General features: G+C 39.2%; 2 protein-coding genes across 3 annotated transcripts in view; one reads left to right on the top strand and one right to left on the bottom strand.

The window, feature by feature from the left end:
- Positions 1 to 6788, top strand: part of ARHGAP28 (Rho GTPase activating protein 28) — a 76956-nt gene extending 70168 nt beyond the window's left edge. For both annotated transcript variants that reach the window (XM_010307919.2, XM_075744411.1), the window contains exons 14-15: positions 111 to 175; positions 2040 to 6788. In XM_010307919.2, the coding sequence (XP_010306221.1) occupies positions 111 to 175; positions 2040 to 2131 (157 nt within the window). In that variant the 3' untranslated portion in view covers positions 2132 to 6788. The remainder of the gene's footprint in view (positions 1 to 110; positions 176 to 2039) is intronic.
- A 374-nt stretch (positions 6789 to 7162) lies between these two features.
- The window catches only part of LAMA1 (laminin subunit alpha 1), a 108431-nt gene continuing 97312 nt past the window's right edge, over positions 7163 to 18281 (bottom strand). The window contains exons 55-63 of the mRNA XM_075744399.1: positions 17871 to 18056; positions 17237 to 17399; positions 15996 to 16108; positions 14716 to 14905; positions 12616 to 12774; positions 11450 to 11603; positions 10704 to 10837; positions 9376 to 9598; positions 7163 to 7703 (exon numbers count right to left, since the gene is read on the bottom strand). Of these exons, the coding sequence (XP_075600514.1) occupies positions 7543 to 7703; positions 9376 to 9598; positions 10704 to 10837; positions 11450 to 11603; positions 12616 to 12774; positions 14716 to 14905; positions 15996 to 16108; positions 17237 to 17399; positions 17871 to 18056 (1483 nt within the window). The 3' untranslated portion in view covers positions 7163 to 7542. The remainder of the gene's footprint in view (positions 7704 to 9375; positions 9599 to 10703; positions 10838 to 11449; positions 11604 to 12615; positions 12775 to 14715; positions 14906 to 15995; positions 16109 to 17236; positions 17400 to 17870; positions 18057 to 18281) is intronic.

Below are 18281 nucleotides of genomic sequence, written 5' to 3' on the forward strand. Positions count from 1 at the left end.
AAGTAAGTTCACAGGAGCAAAAATATCAATTTTTAGCTTAATACAGATGGCGGTTGATAAGACAGTGGTTATAACAGAAAGACAAACTGAATCTTTTTTTTCCATCCTAGCCACGGATCATCACAGAAAATGAGAGGCCAGATCCAAAGTTTACATGAAATTGGAGGAAATATAGGTAGGTCTCTTTTTTGAAAACTCAAATCTGACTGTCCTTAACCTCCTGAAACACCTCACGACAGTCCTGTTTTCAGACAGCTGGGTCTCTCCTATCCTCCAGTCCATCTGCAGGAAAGGAGCCTGACCCAAAAGCTGTTAAAATCAATGCAGTGATTCCTTCTGACTCCAGTGAGACTGGAAGGGCACCCCTCAGGAGATAGTGACCAATGGCTGGATCTCAGCAGGACTCCTTACGGTCTTGCCAAATTCATCTGACCTTTTGCTTACCTCTCTCACTCTCATAATTGAGCATTTTTCCATGGTTAAGAGATTTTTAGTCTTCCTCTCACAAGCACATTCTACCTCACTATCAAGACTTTTCCCAAGACCTATTTCCTCCTCACTATATTTAAGTGCTAACCTCCTCCAAATAAAAAACAGAGAATTGAGAATTCAGCTGCTGCATGCATGGGTGTACTATACTCGTACTAATCCATGTGTTTTATTTAGATTGTAAATTCCTTGCAGTAGGGATTTTGTCTTCTTCCGTGTTTCATGCAGTGACATTTTTGTAATAACAACAACAGTGGCTTGCCACACAAGTTCCTGGCTTAAAGGTCAAAAACCAGATTTTAATGTTATATTGCACAGTCATGACTCTCTCCTTTCTCTATTCATATGAAAATTCTGGATTGTCTGTTGGAATCTTTTGTCAACTGTCTGATTAGATTATTCCTTAATTCTTCTAGATTCAGCTCTAAACAGTTTCTATAAAGTTATTACAAAACACCACAGACTTGCTTCAGCAGCAGTCAAGAAGCAAAGTCTTTATTACTGAAGATACACTCATACAAAGCTAGATTTGATTAGTGATTTGTTTTGCTTGGCTAAACAGGATGACCAACCGATGGTAAAACAGCAGAAGATCCTAAAGGCCTTGTGAAACAATCATCTCAAGTATTTCCACCTCGCTCTTTCAAAAATCTGGACATTTAATTTGCATCTTCATTTAAAATTATTTTTATAGTCCTAGATCTTTCTGGGTACCTCAGTCCACTGATTATGCAGTTACTTACAAGTAACTGTACAGAAATTTTACCATAACCCTTTGTGTCACAGCAATGTAAACTCACCAGTTGTTAAATGGCTTCATCATCCAGTGTAAATGCAATATAGTCCAGCAAATCAACTCAAGAATTTATTGCCTTATTACTCAATTAAGAGACACCAAATGCCTCTTGCTGTGGCAAAGGCAGCAGGGACTCCCCAACCACCCAACTCCTAGTCTCAGTTACCACCTAAGGAAACCCTCAAATGGCCAGACTTCAGAGGACTCTTTTTTTTTCTTCTTCTTTTTTTTTTAATCAGCAAAACAGTAACTGCCAAAAACCTTGATATACTCTTTATATTTCTTTGCAAGATCCTAGCTGGATGGGAACACATGGTTTACAGAGCTATATTTTCAGCATTTAAAAATAGTGTAGTAGAAATGAAGTCACAGAGTTGTAATTCCAGCCCAGTAAGTCCAAAGAAATAAAAAAATCCCCATACTGTGGCACTTACAGTAACAGTGTTGTTAATGCTTCTAAACGAACCATAATATTTGTTCACCATTAGACTAAATGCCTTGTCCCTAACTCAGTGTGATGCAGCGTATCTTGTCTGGAAGTGAAAGTGAATTCATGACTCTCCCTGAGTAAAATCACTGGCAAATTTACCAAAGCCCCTGTCTGTATCCAGGCAATTTGTCAGCTGGACACACCAAACTAGGGTTGCTGTGTGCAAGTCGGAGATACTTTCAAGGACATTTTAACGTGGCTCTGTCCCATTTACTAATGTCCTCAAAACATCCTGTGATTCATGGCTGTCGATTTCCGTTTCAGGTCAGCACTGTTTGGATCCAGATGCATACATGTTAGATGTTTACCGTGCAAATCCTCAGGCAGAATGGGTGATAAAACCAAAAGCAAGCTGAAGCAGAAGGCTGTGGCATACTGGACAAAAGCAAAATGGACAACAGTGATGCCTGTCATTTTAAGAAGCTCTTGGCAGAGACGAAACAAAATGGTAGTTACAGGATATCATTCCTTCCTACTGTCCTGTCCAATTGATGGTCACCATGCACTACTTTTGGTATAAACATTATCACTCCAGCTTCTGGACCATCTGAGAATATCACATCAGTTATGCTTTCATATGGGTTACACTTGTGCCAGTTGGCCCAGGAGTTACGGAGGACGGACCAAGGTACGGTGCACAGAAAACAACCTGTCGCACAAGGAGTTGCTTATTTCCTGACCTGGTGTTAGAACATGAATTTTTGGGAAGAATCTAGTGGCATTCACGGATGCATGAAACACTACCGACCACAGCATAACACAGAAGCATCACAGAGACATTCAAGAAAAGTATCTGTGAAGCATGGAAGAGAGGAGCTTGACCTGCAGCCATGCCAAGACGTAGCTGTGTGACAAAATCACACCTTTCTGCTGAAAGTAAACCTGTACAGCATGCATTACTGCAATATTTATGTCTCTCAGTCACTCCTCACGAGTACCTGATGCTGGGGGAGCGAGGGAGGCAGAGAAAGAACTACTCTATAGACAGCTATACTGCTTTATGTATGTACCACCATATATAATACTACCAGACTTTCAAAATTGTCTGTCTGGATCACATTACTGTGTGCAATTGTAGTGCCACAAACCATTTTCTCCTTCCTTCCCCTGTCACACACACAAGCTTTGGGAGACAAATGCTCAGAGGGAAGGGGCATATTCCCCTGGCTCCATCTTTTACCTGATGATACACTCAGATTTAAGTTTGTGTAATGCCATAATACAAAATACATGTTAATGGTGCCACTTAGAGCCATCACCTTTTTTTTGTTAAACATTATAGTTTCTTTATTTGTAACCTAATTCTTTTCATTTTGTTTATTTTAGCTTTAATATGTAAGCAACTTTTATATTATTCAGCTGCATTGAGGAGAGATATCTTTGTCCAGATCTTGTATAATACAGCATGGAGAAGAAAAAGAGCATCCAGCGAGCAGAGGGATTTTTTATTTAACATTTATACATTAGGGCCTTAAAACCATAGCCAAAGTAGGCCCAGTTGTGCTGGAGGTTTTACAAATACATAGCAAAGTGCAGCTCCTTTTACAGATAGCATGCCATCTATGGAAACACTGAGGCTGACAAGAGTACAGTGGGCTGCAACTGCACTGGGAATGCAGCACTGCAGATGTCAGACAGTATGTCTAGTTTGCAGCCAGTCACAAGGGCGAGCACCATTCTTCACCTAATCCTCTGGTTTTGGGCTGTACTTTATAGAACTAAAGCATGCTTGTTTAGTAGGGAAATCACAAGTCTCTGGCAAATGACAAGTATTTTTTTCATCTTTGTCTTATGCAAAAAATGGGAACTAATGCCTTCCAACTGCACTGCAATGTCTCCATCATTGGATGACAATATTGCACAATGAATTCACCCACAATCTGTGAGTTTTGTTCCTCGTCTGGACACGCAGATGAGGCAGAAGCTGGTGCTTTGTTTGCCAGGTAGCGATGTAAAAGCATTCTGAACCAAGTCCTCCAGGTGAACATGAAGAACGCTGTCCTAGAGAAACCTGTAACTTGTGGTGCTCTGCTGAAGCTGTACGATGAAGATTTTCACATTCTAGAAACCCTACTTCTTGGTTCAAAGTTACTCATGTTCTGCAGTAGTTAATTTTCATTGCTAGTGTTCGGTGAAGGAAATCAACATTAAATCAGTAATCTTACCAGCAACAATAATGTCTGCAGAGGGCAGATCCCGTCTGTCTTTTGTACCTTCTTGAGATAAAAAAATGGTAAAATTTAGCAATATTATTCTTTAATTTTCTTTAAAACAGTAACATTTTTAACTTTCCTTTTTTTTTTTTTTTAATAAACACTAATGGATGCACAGTTGCATCCAGGTTAAGACCAGGACAGTTTTATTATAAAATACGCTGCTTATTTTGACAACTATTTATTTTAAGTATATGAGAGATAGTAGATCTGTGGTTTGTTCATGGGACTAAGCATAAATGTTTTGTCAAGTGCTTTGTTCCCAATTCCTTTTAGTTCCCTCTGTAGCAATGGACAACTCTTTCTACTATGCTGCCCTTTTCTTTTAGCTGTAAAACAGGACGATTGCTTTCCTTATAAAGGTAACATGAGAATTAGTTGAGTTAAATTCTGCGCTCAGATGCAGCCAAATAATTTCCTGAGCAGAACAGGAGTTATGAACATCCATCTAGGAAGGACAAACTCAGCAAAGGGATTTTATGTGGAAAGTGCTTTGAATACGAAGAACATCATATAAATGCTAAGCATCGTTGTATTTATAGCCAAGGAAAGAGCTTTTATGACTATACAGAAAGCCTAAACATTAACTAAAGAATTTGAAATGTCGTAGCAAATGAGAGAACTCTTCCTACAGTACTTCCAAATACAATGATCTCCTCCATCTTGCATGCTCAGTTCACCCTCTGTTCTCAATGGCCGTGCAAGGGAAAGTACAGAGCACGCATGCTCACACTGTAACTGGCCCAGCACGTTCTGGACCCTGAAGTGAGAACTTCATCAAACTATTTCTGAAACAGATCTCACTGTTTCCGTACAGGATAGAAGGAGGTTTTGGAAGACTTTCACCTTTTACCACTTTGCAACTTAGGAAAGCCAAATCTGATATAATCAAATCCATCCTGTGAACACTCGTTTTACACTAAAATTGCCTAGAACTTTATAAGACATGCATATTGGCAGATGAACCAAATTCTACTTACAGTGCCCAGACTACTACAGCATAGCCAAATACCTGCTGTCTCTGAAACAGAATGACAAAAGTCTTTTTGGATACAAATGGACCTAATGACCCATGGGTACTCTGGTTAATACTGTTAGACATTAAGTTGTTTTGTGTTGTTGTGGTACACTAACTTGATTTAATATGCAGCAAACTGAACAATCTATGACATTTTTGAATCCAAGATCTCAGCTTTAGGCCTTGTTTCACAATGCTGGTAGAGGTACTTGGAATATTGTTCCTCCTAACAGCAGCTGAAGTCAAAACCAAGTTATGATGGGATTGTCTCCTAACAAAAAGCAATATATGTGGAAAGCTATTAATAAGAAAGCGGTAGCAAGCAGGGAGAAACTCATTCAGCAAACTCCAAAGACGCCTCAAGCATTTATGTGCTCCATGGTTCTACAAAGACAGCATTTTGCATATAAACACTGAGAGAGAGAGAGTGTATTGCAAGAAGTAGGGATTGGAAACAGACTGGAATGTTCTAACCTGTTCATGCAGCTAATGTCATTAGAATGTGTGCGTGTGTGCAAATGTGTCAGTGTCTATGTACAATATTAACTACCTCACTCTGCGTTTTCCAGGAAAAATATTTTGGCTTAGAGGTTTAGTATTCCAAAGCCTTCCATTATTAATTTCACCTCGCCACTAGTCTTTTACATTGATAACATGTTTCTCCTCCTAAGGGGCAAGATTTGGAATTTATCAAAAAATATATATTAAAGATATATTTCAGGATATGGATGAAATTCTATCCAAACCGTGTTGCCTCAATTACTGCTTGTAATGTGAACCTTATGAGATCAGATCTTAGGATTAATAGCTAACAAATACAAACATACTGTATTTCAGGTTTTATTTTTCAATGGCTTTCCATTAATGTGTGTCTTTTCTGGAAAATAATACGATGCCACTAATCAAAGCAAAATGTTTGTATGTACGTTTCCCTTACGATCCTCATTATGTTATGTGTTTTGTTGAAGTAAGCCCACACAGAATGTGTCCATTGTATTGTATCCATGTCAAAAATAAACACAATACCAACAAAGCAAGCTCTTCAAATCTAAACACGTGATTTTGAGAGAGAAGCAGGTGATGGAGATTGCAAAAAGCAGTGGTGAATCTGTCTTAAAAGCAACTCTCTTGTTATAGCACCCGAACAGCTCGCTACACAAAGGACCACATTCTGCCATCCTTGCTCAAGCGGAGCAGTTCTTTGCTCCAGGAGCTCTTCTCCTGGATTACCTCCATGCAAGGTACAAAATGACACTGCTTGGAATCCCGCCTCCTTGAAATCAATGACAAACTGCTTTGGGGTTTCAGTTGAGCCAGTATTTTTTAAACTAGTATGAAACACAGAAAGCAAAACTGACTTTAGAAAGAATTGTACAAATGTATAGTAAAAGCCAAACAAAATTGTAAGGAGCAAACAAAAATACTGCTAGTTCAAGGAGAGAAAAGGAGATGGAAGTGACTTGTAAAGAACAATGTTTATTATAGATGCATCTTCAAGCACGAGACGTGTTTGTCACTGCTCAGTGATCCGGCCAGTTGGTGAATGGATGTCCTTGAGTCAGATCGAGCGCGCGTCCCCCAAGCCTGGCTCAAGCACAACTACTGGAAGACTCCTTTTACAAATAGAGGCGGGCACAGTAGGAAAAGGTAAAGACAGAAACTGCTGAATGGGCTGCAAATTAGGAATTGCAGAGCATCAAAGGTTCTTCCCTGTGTCCTGTAAGAAACACTGTTTTCCCAGGAAAGCTCCATTAGTTCTCATTCCCAAATTACATAGCTGTTCCCAAGCCAGACCCAAATTGTTTCTTCACTAACACACCATCTCAAATGCATCTCCGTGCTGCAGAGTTGCTGCTTGTCCTGCAGCTGATTATATGAAAGCATAAACAGGAACATAACCCTCCTAGACAATGTGGCTGTAATGGGGGTCAGAAGCACTGGATATTAAGGCAGAAGGAAGAGGTATTTGAGCTACATAGAAAGTATAAATAGGAAATTTCTATTTATTAAATTCAGAATCTGAGACCTTCAAAATTATGCCTTTAGTCTCCTGCTCCCTCTGCTGGACTCTATCCACTTGTACTTTTCACTTAGCCTTCTGGTTCTTTTTCTTCTAAATGAAATGTATGGACAATTGAACTACATGAAATAATGCACAATTTATTGCAGTTTTATTACGTGGTCCAAAATTATTACCTTTTCATAAAATGACAAACAATAAAATGAAATACTGTCAAGTAATCAAAAGAAAACATACTGTAAACACTGATTAATAAAAATTCCCAAAAGAAAAATACCCTAATTAATGCCATTAACATTGTAGTAGAGGTATTTGTTGTTTAAAACCATTTCGTTAAAATGCAGACATAGAGCTTCTGACTAAAAAAAAATTAAGTGACCTGAGTTGGAAAACAACCAGAAAATCAAAGAGATGCAGGCTCTCAACAATTCTTCATTATGAAATGAGAATGAAAAGTAACAGATCAACAAAAAAAAACCCCAAAACCCTCTCAGTCCAGACAGGCTTTGCTGCAGTTCAATGCTCAGTCCCAGGGCAGGAATGAGGAAAGACTCCACGAAGGTCAAAAGCTCTGCTGAAGTCAAATAATTCTGCCTGTTGGCCCTTGGTCAGCACGAGGTTCCTCAAACAGCCATGGAATGAGCTCCTGCTCGTGAGGCAGTTTTGCTTCACATCAACTGAAAAACAAATGTAAAATATGTAGAATCTGTTTCCAGTGAACAGAAACAATACAAAGATCCAGGTTATTGTTCAACTGCTTCCCCTCCCTCCCAAATGAGACATGAAACCATCACCTGAGCAGCACCAAGTTCCATTCACGTTTTGGACATCCCATCACAGTCAGTCACTCCTGCCTTCAAGTGTAAACCATGCACGGGGATAAGTCGTGCAGAGTTTGCAGAAACGGTATGTCCCAGGGGACAATGGGAGATAAGAGAGGGAGAAAGAGAGGAGAAAGCCACTCTACACAGGTTCTTCCAAGTTAAAATTGAAACGGGCAGAACCAGAAGCAACAGCTGAGCTGTATGCAGTCATGGACTCCATTGGCAAACCAAAACATGAGGCTGGGAGCAAGTCCAACCCTTTTTTTCCATACAACCTGTGAAACAATTTATTCCACTTCTGCAGTACTCGACTAAACTGAAGAACTTCTCTCTTCTCTATGAGCCCTAATCTTTACAGATAAAGCACTGAAAGAACAATTAGTATCACATTGCCCTATTTAAAGAAAAAAAGAAAAAAGAAACGGTTCACAAGATGCTGATAAGACCACTTTGGTATTTGAGGAAGACCAAATATTAATCAATATCTGGATAATTAGCATTAATTCATTTTTCATAAAGCACCAAACCCATGTCCAACAGAAGGCTCTGTAACATTTCAAGCTATTGTCCCTAAAGCTTTCCAAATATTTAAAAGCTGAGTTTGCCCTTCAGACATCATTGCTCTGTTTTCACACAAATGGAAATATCTGAACTGATAAACTGTAACAGCTGTTTCAGAGACAAATGTATATGGGCATTTTATGCTATGTTTAAAAGCCTAAGATATTCAAAACCATACGAAGCCTACACACTCTCAGTACTGATGTGTTCATTAAAAGGTATGCCTGCAAAAAAGGCCAAACTCATGATGTTTGAAATTCAGTCCTCTTAATGAATACATTGTCTTGGCTCAAATTATCAGCTAATGAATTGCACAACTAAACCGAAAACTAATTATATTTTATATTTTTTGTGGTTCTATCTTTTTGTATTACCATCATAGTATGACTGACAGACTTCAGAGGAGAATTTGCACAGAACAAGGGAAATCCATGTTCTATCTGCAACAGCTTGACTTCTGCCTGCACAGCCCCTGACATGAAATTTTAGCAAAAATAAAGCAGAGAAGAGCACTATAGAAACCTTATGCAGATGAATGCGAAGTAAAGACTTGATATGAATTTGACTGCAGGAGAACCACACCTCAGCATACACAGGCAGGGATGTTATGAAGTCTGAGAAAGACTGTGAAAGACAAACCATGTGGAGGAAATCCTCCTCAGAAACTAAGGAGCAGGTTTGTGTAGGAAAGTGATATGAGTTCAGTTGATCTTGCCTACACACTCAACAGCTACATGCGGTCCTCCACAAAGACAGTATACACAAATAGTAGTATGCTATGATCTCAGCGACAATGTGGAAAATGGCAACTATGATTTATAACTCAAGAAATTCAAAAATCAGATAAGATAGCGAAGGAAAGAGAGTGGGAGAGAGGGAGAAACCACATGTGTTAAGAGTCATTCTTATGAGAGAGAGTGAGAGCAGGAGGGTGAGAAGGGAAGAGAAATATTATTGTACCTACCAGGATAGCCTCCAACATAAATGGGATTGTTCGTGTCGGCAGATGTTGACTGGATGTAGGGATTATCAGTTTGAACCAAATTCCCATCAATTATCAGTGAAATGCGATGTTTGCTTTTGTTTGCTTGAAGCTTGTGCCATTTTCCATCACACAAACTATTTGTGCCTCTTGGTTCATACGTAGCTGTTATTCTGCCAGCTCCATTGTTGACATGGAATAAAACCTGTATAAACAGCCAGATGCCAATAAAGATATAAAGTAAGAATACATGAACTAATTTTCCTAGATAATAGCACAATCATGCTGGTGCAGAGATTTCCGTTTTAATAAAAGTTTGGTAATTATGCAAAGCTAATGTTTACTTTGATGGATACAGTGTGTCTTTATTGAAGTATCTTTAAAATCTAAAAGACTTAGACCTATCCAAGCAATGGTCCATTGGGTTAGCTTGGTATATATACTTCACTTGGAATTTCAATGTTTCTTACAAATACAAATCAAGTCATTTTTTCACAGAAGCTGAGACTTCAGATCTGAAAGAAGATGCACTGTATCTAACCAAAGAGAAAGAGAATGGATTGAAAGTACTTGTCATTGCCAATACATGTATTGATTTATTTTATGTATTCATTTTTCAAAGCAGTAGATGTTTTCTCAACTCTGTGGTGAGGATTAACATGTAAATATTAACTGAGAAAGCATGTCCCACAGCAACAGTGATATTTAACACTGTCTCTAGCTAGGAGGTTTTGAATAAAAAATGAGCTATTTCTGAGAAAAGGAAATACTTAAGAGCAATCAAGTATACATTTTTTATGAAGGAGATGAGTGGAGAACTGTGTATTGACTGTTAAAAGCTGTATGGATCTTAATGGCCAACAGAAGTAGGAAGTGAGTTAATTGCCCATGAATACTAAAAAAGATATTACAAAAACAGTGTGCTTTGTATATGTAACAATATGTTTATCAAGGACAAGTGTAGGTCTATAGCAGAAAAAGTATTAAGCTAAAAGAAAGATATATATTTGGAAAAACATACAAGGTATGCAGTAAAGGAGGTCACAGGTACTGCAGACTAACCTAAATTATACTCATTAAAAAGGAAAACATTCCAGTGACTTCTGCTAATCTCACATTTTATGATATGATGGTGATGAGAAACCTTGAGACTGAAAGTCTGTCTCATCCTAGTTGGGTGGGGATTTGGTTCGGACATTTTGCCTCCATCACATTTCACTGCTGGCTATTTAGAGCTACCCAACAGTTCTAGCCGCCCAGTTTTAAGCAAGCCTTGTGTGAAATGAGCATGCCACCACAGCACAGCCTACCTTCCCGTTTACAATCTCCAGTCCAATGGCATCAACCTTAGCACTGCTGACCCCGAGGAGAACGCCGTGCGTCGCTGTTGTACGAAACTCCAGTGTGATGTTCACATCGGATCGCACTTTGTAACCTTCTCTGACTGAAAAGAAGTTATAAGCTTCTAACAGAAGACTTGTAACCCACAGTGCAAAGTAGAATACATACATTGTCATTAAAAGGCCTAAAAAGCTTGTTAATTACTCTGCTGGGATATGCCCATGTGGAACCTCTGGAAAGTAAGTTTTCCAAAGTCATAATTCACATTTATACTGGAAAAGATAAATTCCCAATTAAGTTTTCTTTCATTAATTTAGGTTTAATACATTTAATCTCATTTGTAAGAAACAGTAAAGAGCCCAAATGTAATCCTTCATGCTACTTCGCAAGTCCTCTACGTCTTTTGTCTCCGTACCCTTTAACAGAGCTTAACTTAACATCATGAACACGGATATTCTAAGTTGAAGAGAGAGGTAGTTCATTTCTTTCCCAGTGCTAGAATCATAAGCTCTTTCATTTGTGGAAGATAGCCCTTTGCAGAAATGGCCACTTTTGGACATACGGAGAAAATGGACTCAGTTAGAAATACGTATGCAGGGTATGCACTCTGTGTGAGAAGTCAATTAATTACACACAGTTTCAGCAAGACCTAAAAAAAGTACATTTTCACTAATATTAATTCGGTAAGGTTCCGTTTTCTTTTAATGACACTTACCAAGAGCAGCAAAGCCATTCCCATCAAAGAAAGTACCGTCCTGCACAGTTACATAGCATTTATTCACAGCAAAGATGGAGACTGGGCTTTCCTTGTCCAGTTGTTTGCTATTAATCGTCAAGCTACCAATGCAGGCAGGAATACTGTGAGTCACCTAAGCATATTGAAATATAAGAGTTAATGTGTAATACGAACTGTTGCAATACTTAGTGATTCACTTGATGTTATTGTAAATAAAAAATTCTCTGAACAAAACACAGCAGGATCTAAATTACATTTCTATTATTACATATACTTATATAAGTTTACAAAGGTACATAATGTCTTAGAGTCAAAATAAATATTGTTTAGAAACACAGTATACGCTCTCTACAACATATAGAAAGAATTGTATTTACTCAAATGTGAGCAGGAATATGCCCAACACTTAAAGACATTCCAAACACACTTCAGTAAATTAACAAGCAAATCAAGATTTTGTATGACATTTTGCAAGTATAGACCACCACAGCAGAAAGATTCATTAGAATTTCTCTCTATTACTATTTTCAGCAATTACAGATTCAAAGTATTAATATACTTGTTAGCCCCGTTATCAAATTAAAAAACATGGGTAAAGAAAGTATGCCCAGGAATTGAGAAACATTGTTATCATCGCCAGAATCCTCCCTGAGATAATGGGCTGCACAAGGAGGAAGGTGAGAAAAGCCTACCCTCTAAAAGCATGGGTACAAAGTATGTTTTAATCTCAGACAGCTAAATCCAGTCTTTCAGAGATATTTAAGGCACCTAATTCATATTTGAATGCAATAGGACTTAGATACCAAAATGTCTGAGATTCTAGGTCATATTTTTATCTTATACTAAAAAGCACAGGAATTTATATTCTTTATCCATTTTTAACAAAGAGATTGATAGGAGAAAAAAGTCTATTAAGCGCTATTACTAAAACACAAGGATACAAGCTCTAGCCAGAGTTGCTAAGCCATAGAAAGCTAGAAAGATTTATCTGCTAAAGGGTCATTACTTTCTCTGTTGTTTCTTTCCTCATGTACTTGTTTTGCCCTCATCAGAGACTGGATACTGAATTAGGTAAGTTTGATGAGCATACCCCATTCTAGTATTGCAAAATGTCAGAGACGCCCCACCATCCCAAACCTTCTTACATTCCCAAGATTCTTTGGCACGTAGTCTAAGGGGAGTCCTCCCACGTAGAGCTTCCCCTCCACATCCAAAGTGCTACCATCTCCCAGAGCACTGACTGCTACAGATTCCTGTCCGTCAACAATGATTATACCTTTTCTTTTAACATATTCTGTCTTTACCTGGAAAAAAATGAGAGCATGCAAACATGAATCAGTAAGCTGAATCAGTTACCTAGCCATCATTTGCCACAGAAATAAGCAAGACAATTTTTTAGTGGTTAGATTGCTTTGACATACTGTACTGAGGCATCCTCTTAAAATTTATTGTGATACTGAGGCCATTCCAGAATGCAACTGAGCCGCTAAACTCTTTCCTTGCGTGCCCAAAGGCTCACAATGATTGCATGTTGTCCTCTACAAGTCTCTCAGTGTCTTAACAAGCACTATTTAAAACGATTAGTTTATTGCCTTAGGATATGTGTACATCAGTGAGTTTGAAGAGGGGAGTACTGTGCTGGTCTTCTGCAATTATTGTGTTGCCCACCAGCTGAGCCATCTTAGCTCTCTGAAGAGCACGCTCCTATGCTGTTATTTTATGATGCACAGTGCTGAGTTTGCTATGACCAAAAAGCTTTCCAGTTCCGTCCATCTTGTTCATTCACGCCCCTACGCCTTCCTTGCACTACAGCTGTTACTTACATGCAGACCAGGGACTTTATTTGAAGCCAGCTAGCCATTTATTCTTCCTTGCTTACTTTTAGCCCCACTCAGAATCCCAACCAGGTTCAGCATGAGGTATCACAAACGTTTGGGTGATAGGAATAGCTGGCAGAGAATGAAAAGTGCATCTTTCAGCAACAATTAGCTTAAACTGATTGTAAAGCTACTGCAATAATCACCTCCAGCTGTGAAGTGGTGTGACTCAGCCTTAATCTGAGAAAAAACGGTTCAAGCTCATGTTTTTATGTCCTGGGTAGTAAAGGTAGGTCAGCGCTCATATGGAATCTGTTCATCTCTTAAAAAGCAGATAGTGTGAGTATGAGTTTTACATGAGTATATTTAATTTTAAACATGTAAATCTTGGAGAGTTCTGCCTTTCAGGGTAGGCAGCAGAGCTTAACTGTGACATCTCTTTCTGCAGAAGTTCACACTTGCTTTTTGATGTTAGATTTTGCTGAATTTTCTTCTGCTGAATATATATGAAAAGGAAAAATAACACTCTGCTGATTCCCGAGGCACTTAGGAGAGGTGGCAGCTTTGTGTCATCAATCACATTGTCCCACAGAAGCCACTTCCTGGAGTTAAGGTTTCACATATGAACAGGGAAGGGAAGCTTAGCAGGATGAATATTGTCACCCTCACCTGCCTTGAAGAAAAGTAATGTAGTCAGAGTCGCTTTTAGAACTCGTGCAGACACGACAGTCATTTCTCACGAAGAAAGCCAGAGCCAGCAGCAGGTGGGTTGCTCAGAGGAACTGGGCCAACAGAGGCTGTCGCCGAGTCTTTGTACAAAGGCCCTGAATGCTACATGACACCTGAAAGCTGTAGCCATAGTTTCTCCTCAAACTCTCCTCATGCCAAGTCCTCGCCCTCCAACCTCCATTCACTCCAAACATCCACCCTTCTCATCGTGCATCAACCAAGGAAAGGAAAGAGTGCTTCTCTGTTAGCACTAGCTGCTATGACATGCTCGGGTATTAAGCAATACATGGGAGAAAGGAGAAACTTCACCCCCAAATTTTTCACCTTCTCACACACTCAGTTGCAGGTCTTTGGTGACATAGTGCATGGAAAGCTCTCTGTAGAAAAAGTCAAGAGCTTCTAGACCTCTCTGTTGGGTTCTCTGGTGAAAATGACCATTATTACATAACTGGTGAACTATTTTATTTCTAAGTAATCTGAGATACTTGACAGTAGTTAGATGCTGGAATTGATGCATAATTAATGAGAATTTTAAAAGGAAATAATTATACTCAAATGCAAGTTATCTGAATGGTTTCATGATTGGGTTAAAACCTGTTTGACTTTGCAAGCAAGACAGCATACAGGAAAGGCAGGGAAAAACCATCCCAGTAACTCCAGGGAAGAGAAAAATGGAGTACAAGATTGGTGACTACCTACCGTATGCCATTTTCCATCACTGATAACAGCAGGGTGCAAAGCTACTGCTTTTCCTTTGCCCAGATCAAATGAGAAATAGAGCTGTCCCCCATGAAGCTGTAAGGCTGCATAATCAACCTGGTTCTGGTGAGCCATGTAGTAAATCAGGCCACTGGAGGCAAAGGTTCTGAGATTCAGCTGGACAGAAAGTCTAGACGATAAAAATTCAGTGTTACTGAAACATTTTTCTTTTGCATTGATAAAAAGCTTTTCTGGAGGCAGAGAACAGCCTCAACCAATTTTTAATTATGAAAGGAAATTTATTATTATGAAGGCCAGAAAAGTAGAATTTGCATTAATTCTAAGAAAGCATAACCTATAATGTATTTTGTAACAGAAATCAGGGCTGTACCTGTCAGAGACAGAAAAAGTGCTTGTCACAGAGTGAGCTGGGCTTTAGGAGGGACAGGCTCAGCTGTTTGTGACTGCAGTCTTGCCTATTACCCCAAGAAAGGAATGAATTCCAGGATAATGTGATGCCATCCACTACTATTAGCCAGACTTGCTGGGATATAATGGACAGACTGAGAACAGAAGGAGGCTTAAAAGGTAGAGGAACTGATTGAGACACTTATTACAGAGACACTAGGTTCAGACCGCATAGCATCAATCCTCTGCAATGTCCTTATGTTCAACAGAAGGGCTAGAAGCAAAAAAAGAGTCTTCTCTTAATGCCTGCAGAGGCTTCCTGAGTTGAAAGAAGCATACGCAAGCAGGCTGTGTTTTGGGGACCTTGTTGGGAGCCTCTCAAACAAAGAAGAGTGGCAGAGTAGCTATCACGCATTAAGTCTCAACAAAATGATTCCTCTCGGTAGTCTTAGCTCCTTCAGTGACCTGGGGAGTGAAGCACACATGGAAGGTGCAATTGCAGAAAATCCAGAGGAGAGGGTGAGATGTTATCTGCATCAGGCAAAGGAGTAGGGACCAGCTGAGCTCTGTATGTGGAAAACAGAAATCTAAATACTTACAGAAGGCACAGTGGGGCTCCTTAAGTCTGAGGGGAAAAAAATGCGGAACTTTGACCATGAGTTAAACTCACAACCACAAATCTGGGAAAGACACATTAATTACATTGCGGTGGTCGTGATACCTCCTTCCACAAGGAACCCTCAGAAACCTGGAGCAAGGGCCATGTTCAAAGCTGGTAATGCAGTGATCATTCATGAAAACCATCACTGCACTTCTTGTAGCTCAATACAACATAACACACTGTGTGCGTGTGTGATTCAGGACATACTCACTTCTTCCTGATAGTAGACTGATTGAAGAGCAGTGTCAAGTGGCTGCCTTTGGCAAGTCCAAATTGATGGGCACCTTGAACCTGATCAGGTAGCTCATCTTTTGCGCAAATGACCTGTTAATGAAAGGACTTTATTAAGAATAGTACCAGGTGCTGACCAGCAAGTGCTGAATGGCACTGTGCCTAATGCAGAACTTTGTGAGGAGCAAATCTGAGCCACATGATAACCACAAAGTATACAGCAACGTCAGTTAGCTGAACTCACAACCATTCTGAGCTATCTTTATGCTCAAAAAGAACCAGTTCTAATGAATAAGCTATGTCTCATGGACAGCACCGGCCTTTTCTACTGAGAAATGTTCGTAGTTTGAGAAGTATTCATTCACCAATTGTCTTAATTGATAGCCCTCTAGATAACAAATGCTGGAAGACAGAGTACAATTTTGGTGTGAAAATCTTATGGACTTGGTAGAAATATTTTCCCATTTAGTGAGGACGCACATTTGTGTTATGATTTGGGGGATGGAGAGCTGAGTAACAGAGTAGGAGCCAAAGCTATACTTTAGCTCTAAGAAGGACAGCTTATTTCTTTTTATAGCCACAGTTGCATGAAATGTATAAAATCCTGCTTTCTGTTGCCACAGAAAAATGATTTCAGGATGCTTCAGAAACACTTCATTATAAAGATGTGCAGCTGCAGAAGGAGAGAAGTAATGCTGCCTTCTCTCTTGGGAACACGGACTGTGCGAGAGGAAACAGGTGCCACGCAAGCTGCATTCAGACACTGTGTGTCTCTGAAATGGTTTGTGCCTCCTCTTTGACACAGAGCAGAGACTGCATGTGTGACCAGGAAAATGTGAATGCTGAATTACACAGCGAACGCAAATCTCAGCACAGAGCCACTTTGGCAGGAACACACTAAAGATACTAGCTACTGTCAAGTACTTCTGCTGGTGAATTATCAATCCACTTTTTCTTTTCTTTTTTAGTGTTGCTGCCTGAACAACAATAAACCTACCTACATTTCCCTTCCAAAAGGCCAACAGGCTGCTAAAAGTTTTATATCACAGTTTTTCTATAAGAAATAATAATTTCAAATCCACATTCATTGAACCATTCCATACCATAGAAGACACAAATATACTCAGTCTATACTTTGAAAATCCTCCACAAAGCTAAAAATGCATCTTACTGTTGAACACTTTCCCAGAAGAGGCAATAGAGCTTTGCTGTAATACATACTTTTTTTGTATCTGTAAGAGGCCTCAGGGGAACTGGTAAAGCCTGAAGTTCAGGTTGAATCTCAATGTCTTCTGGCTGTATGGCTGGTTTAGGCTTTTCTGACAAAAAGCAGCTGTCCATATCCACATGTTCATACTTCATGGAAGTGGTGAAATACAAAAGCCTGTGTTTTCAAAAACCTGCATTTTAAGAGGTGAAATCCCAAATCCCCACATTTCCCAAGCACAAGGAGAGTATTTTACAGGGTCTTTCACTAGTAACAGGAGAAAGGGAAAGAAGTGGCATGCTGGGACAAAAAGATTGAGAAGTAGCAAATAATCTGTCCACAGAACAATATTAATAGACAATATTCTTGGAAAACCATTCTGTTTGTGAGTGCAGATGAAACTACAGTAGAGAAAGCTGCATTTTGTGCAGCATCTCTATACACATTACAGACACTTTTGATGCTGTTTGTGAATGTAGCTGGTAGTATGCATTTTCTGCCTGTTATAAAACCCAAATCGTCAGCTGTCATGCTTGTCTTATGTTAAAAACCAGGCAAATGGACAATATCATGAAAGAGATTACAAACTACAATTAATAATTACTATACACAATTTGCCTAAATAGGGCATTTACCCCTCTGACTTACTCCTTGTTAAAAATAAGATTGCTGATACAGCCATGAAAGGAGCCAGCCATTTTTAGCCCTAAGATGCCCTCTCCTGCTGGAATGCCACCAGCGTAGAAGTTGGAAATATTCATGGGGCTCATTTCTGCTGATGAACCAAGCCTCAATTCTGCAGGATTACTTTCATCCACCTGTACAGTTATGATCCTGAAAAAGATAAGGTAGGGAAAACATTCAACAAGGGCCTTAGACATTCATTTTCAAATGAAAAGCATTCCATTCAGCATCTAAGAAATAAAGATTCCATCACTTTGATAATCCTTCCAATGTCTTGAAACTAAAAGACCTTCTTCTTTAGATAATTTTTAACATGTAGAGTTTATTTTGACAGCTGTATTTTTTTCTAATACTATTTAGTATACTTTACTCAGC

Source organism: Balearica regulorum, chromosome 2, assembly GCF_011004875.1.
Source record: "Balearica regulorum gibbericeps isolate bBalReg1 chromosome 2, bBalReg1.pri, whole genome shotgun sequence".
NCBI classification, from domain to species: domain Eukaryota; kingdom Metazoa; phylum Chordata; class Aves; order Gruiformes; family Gruidae; genus Balearica; species Balearica regulorum.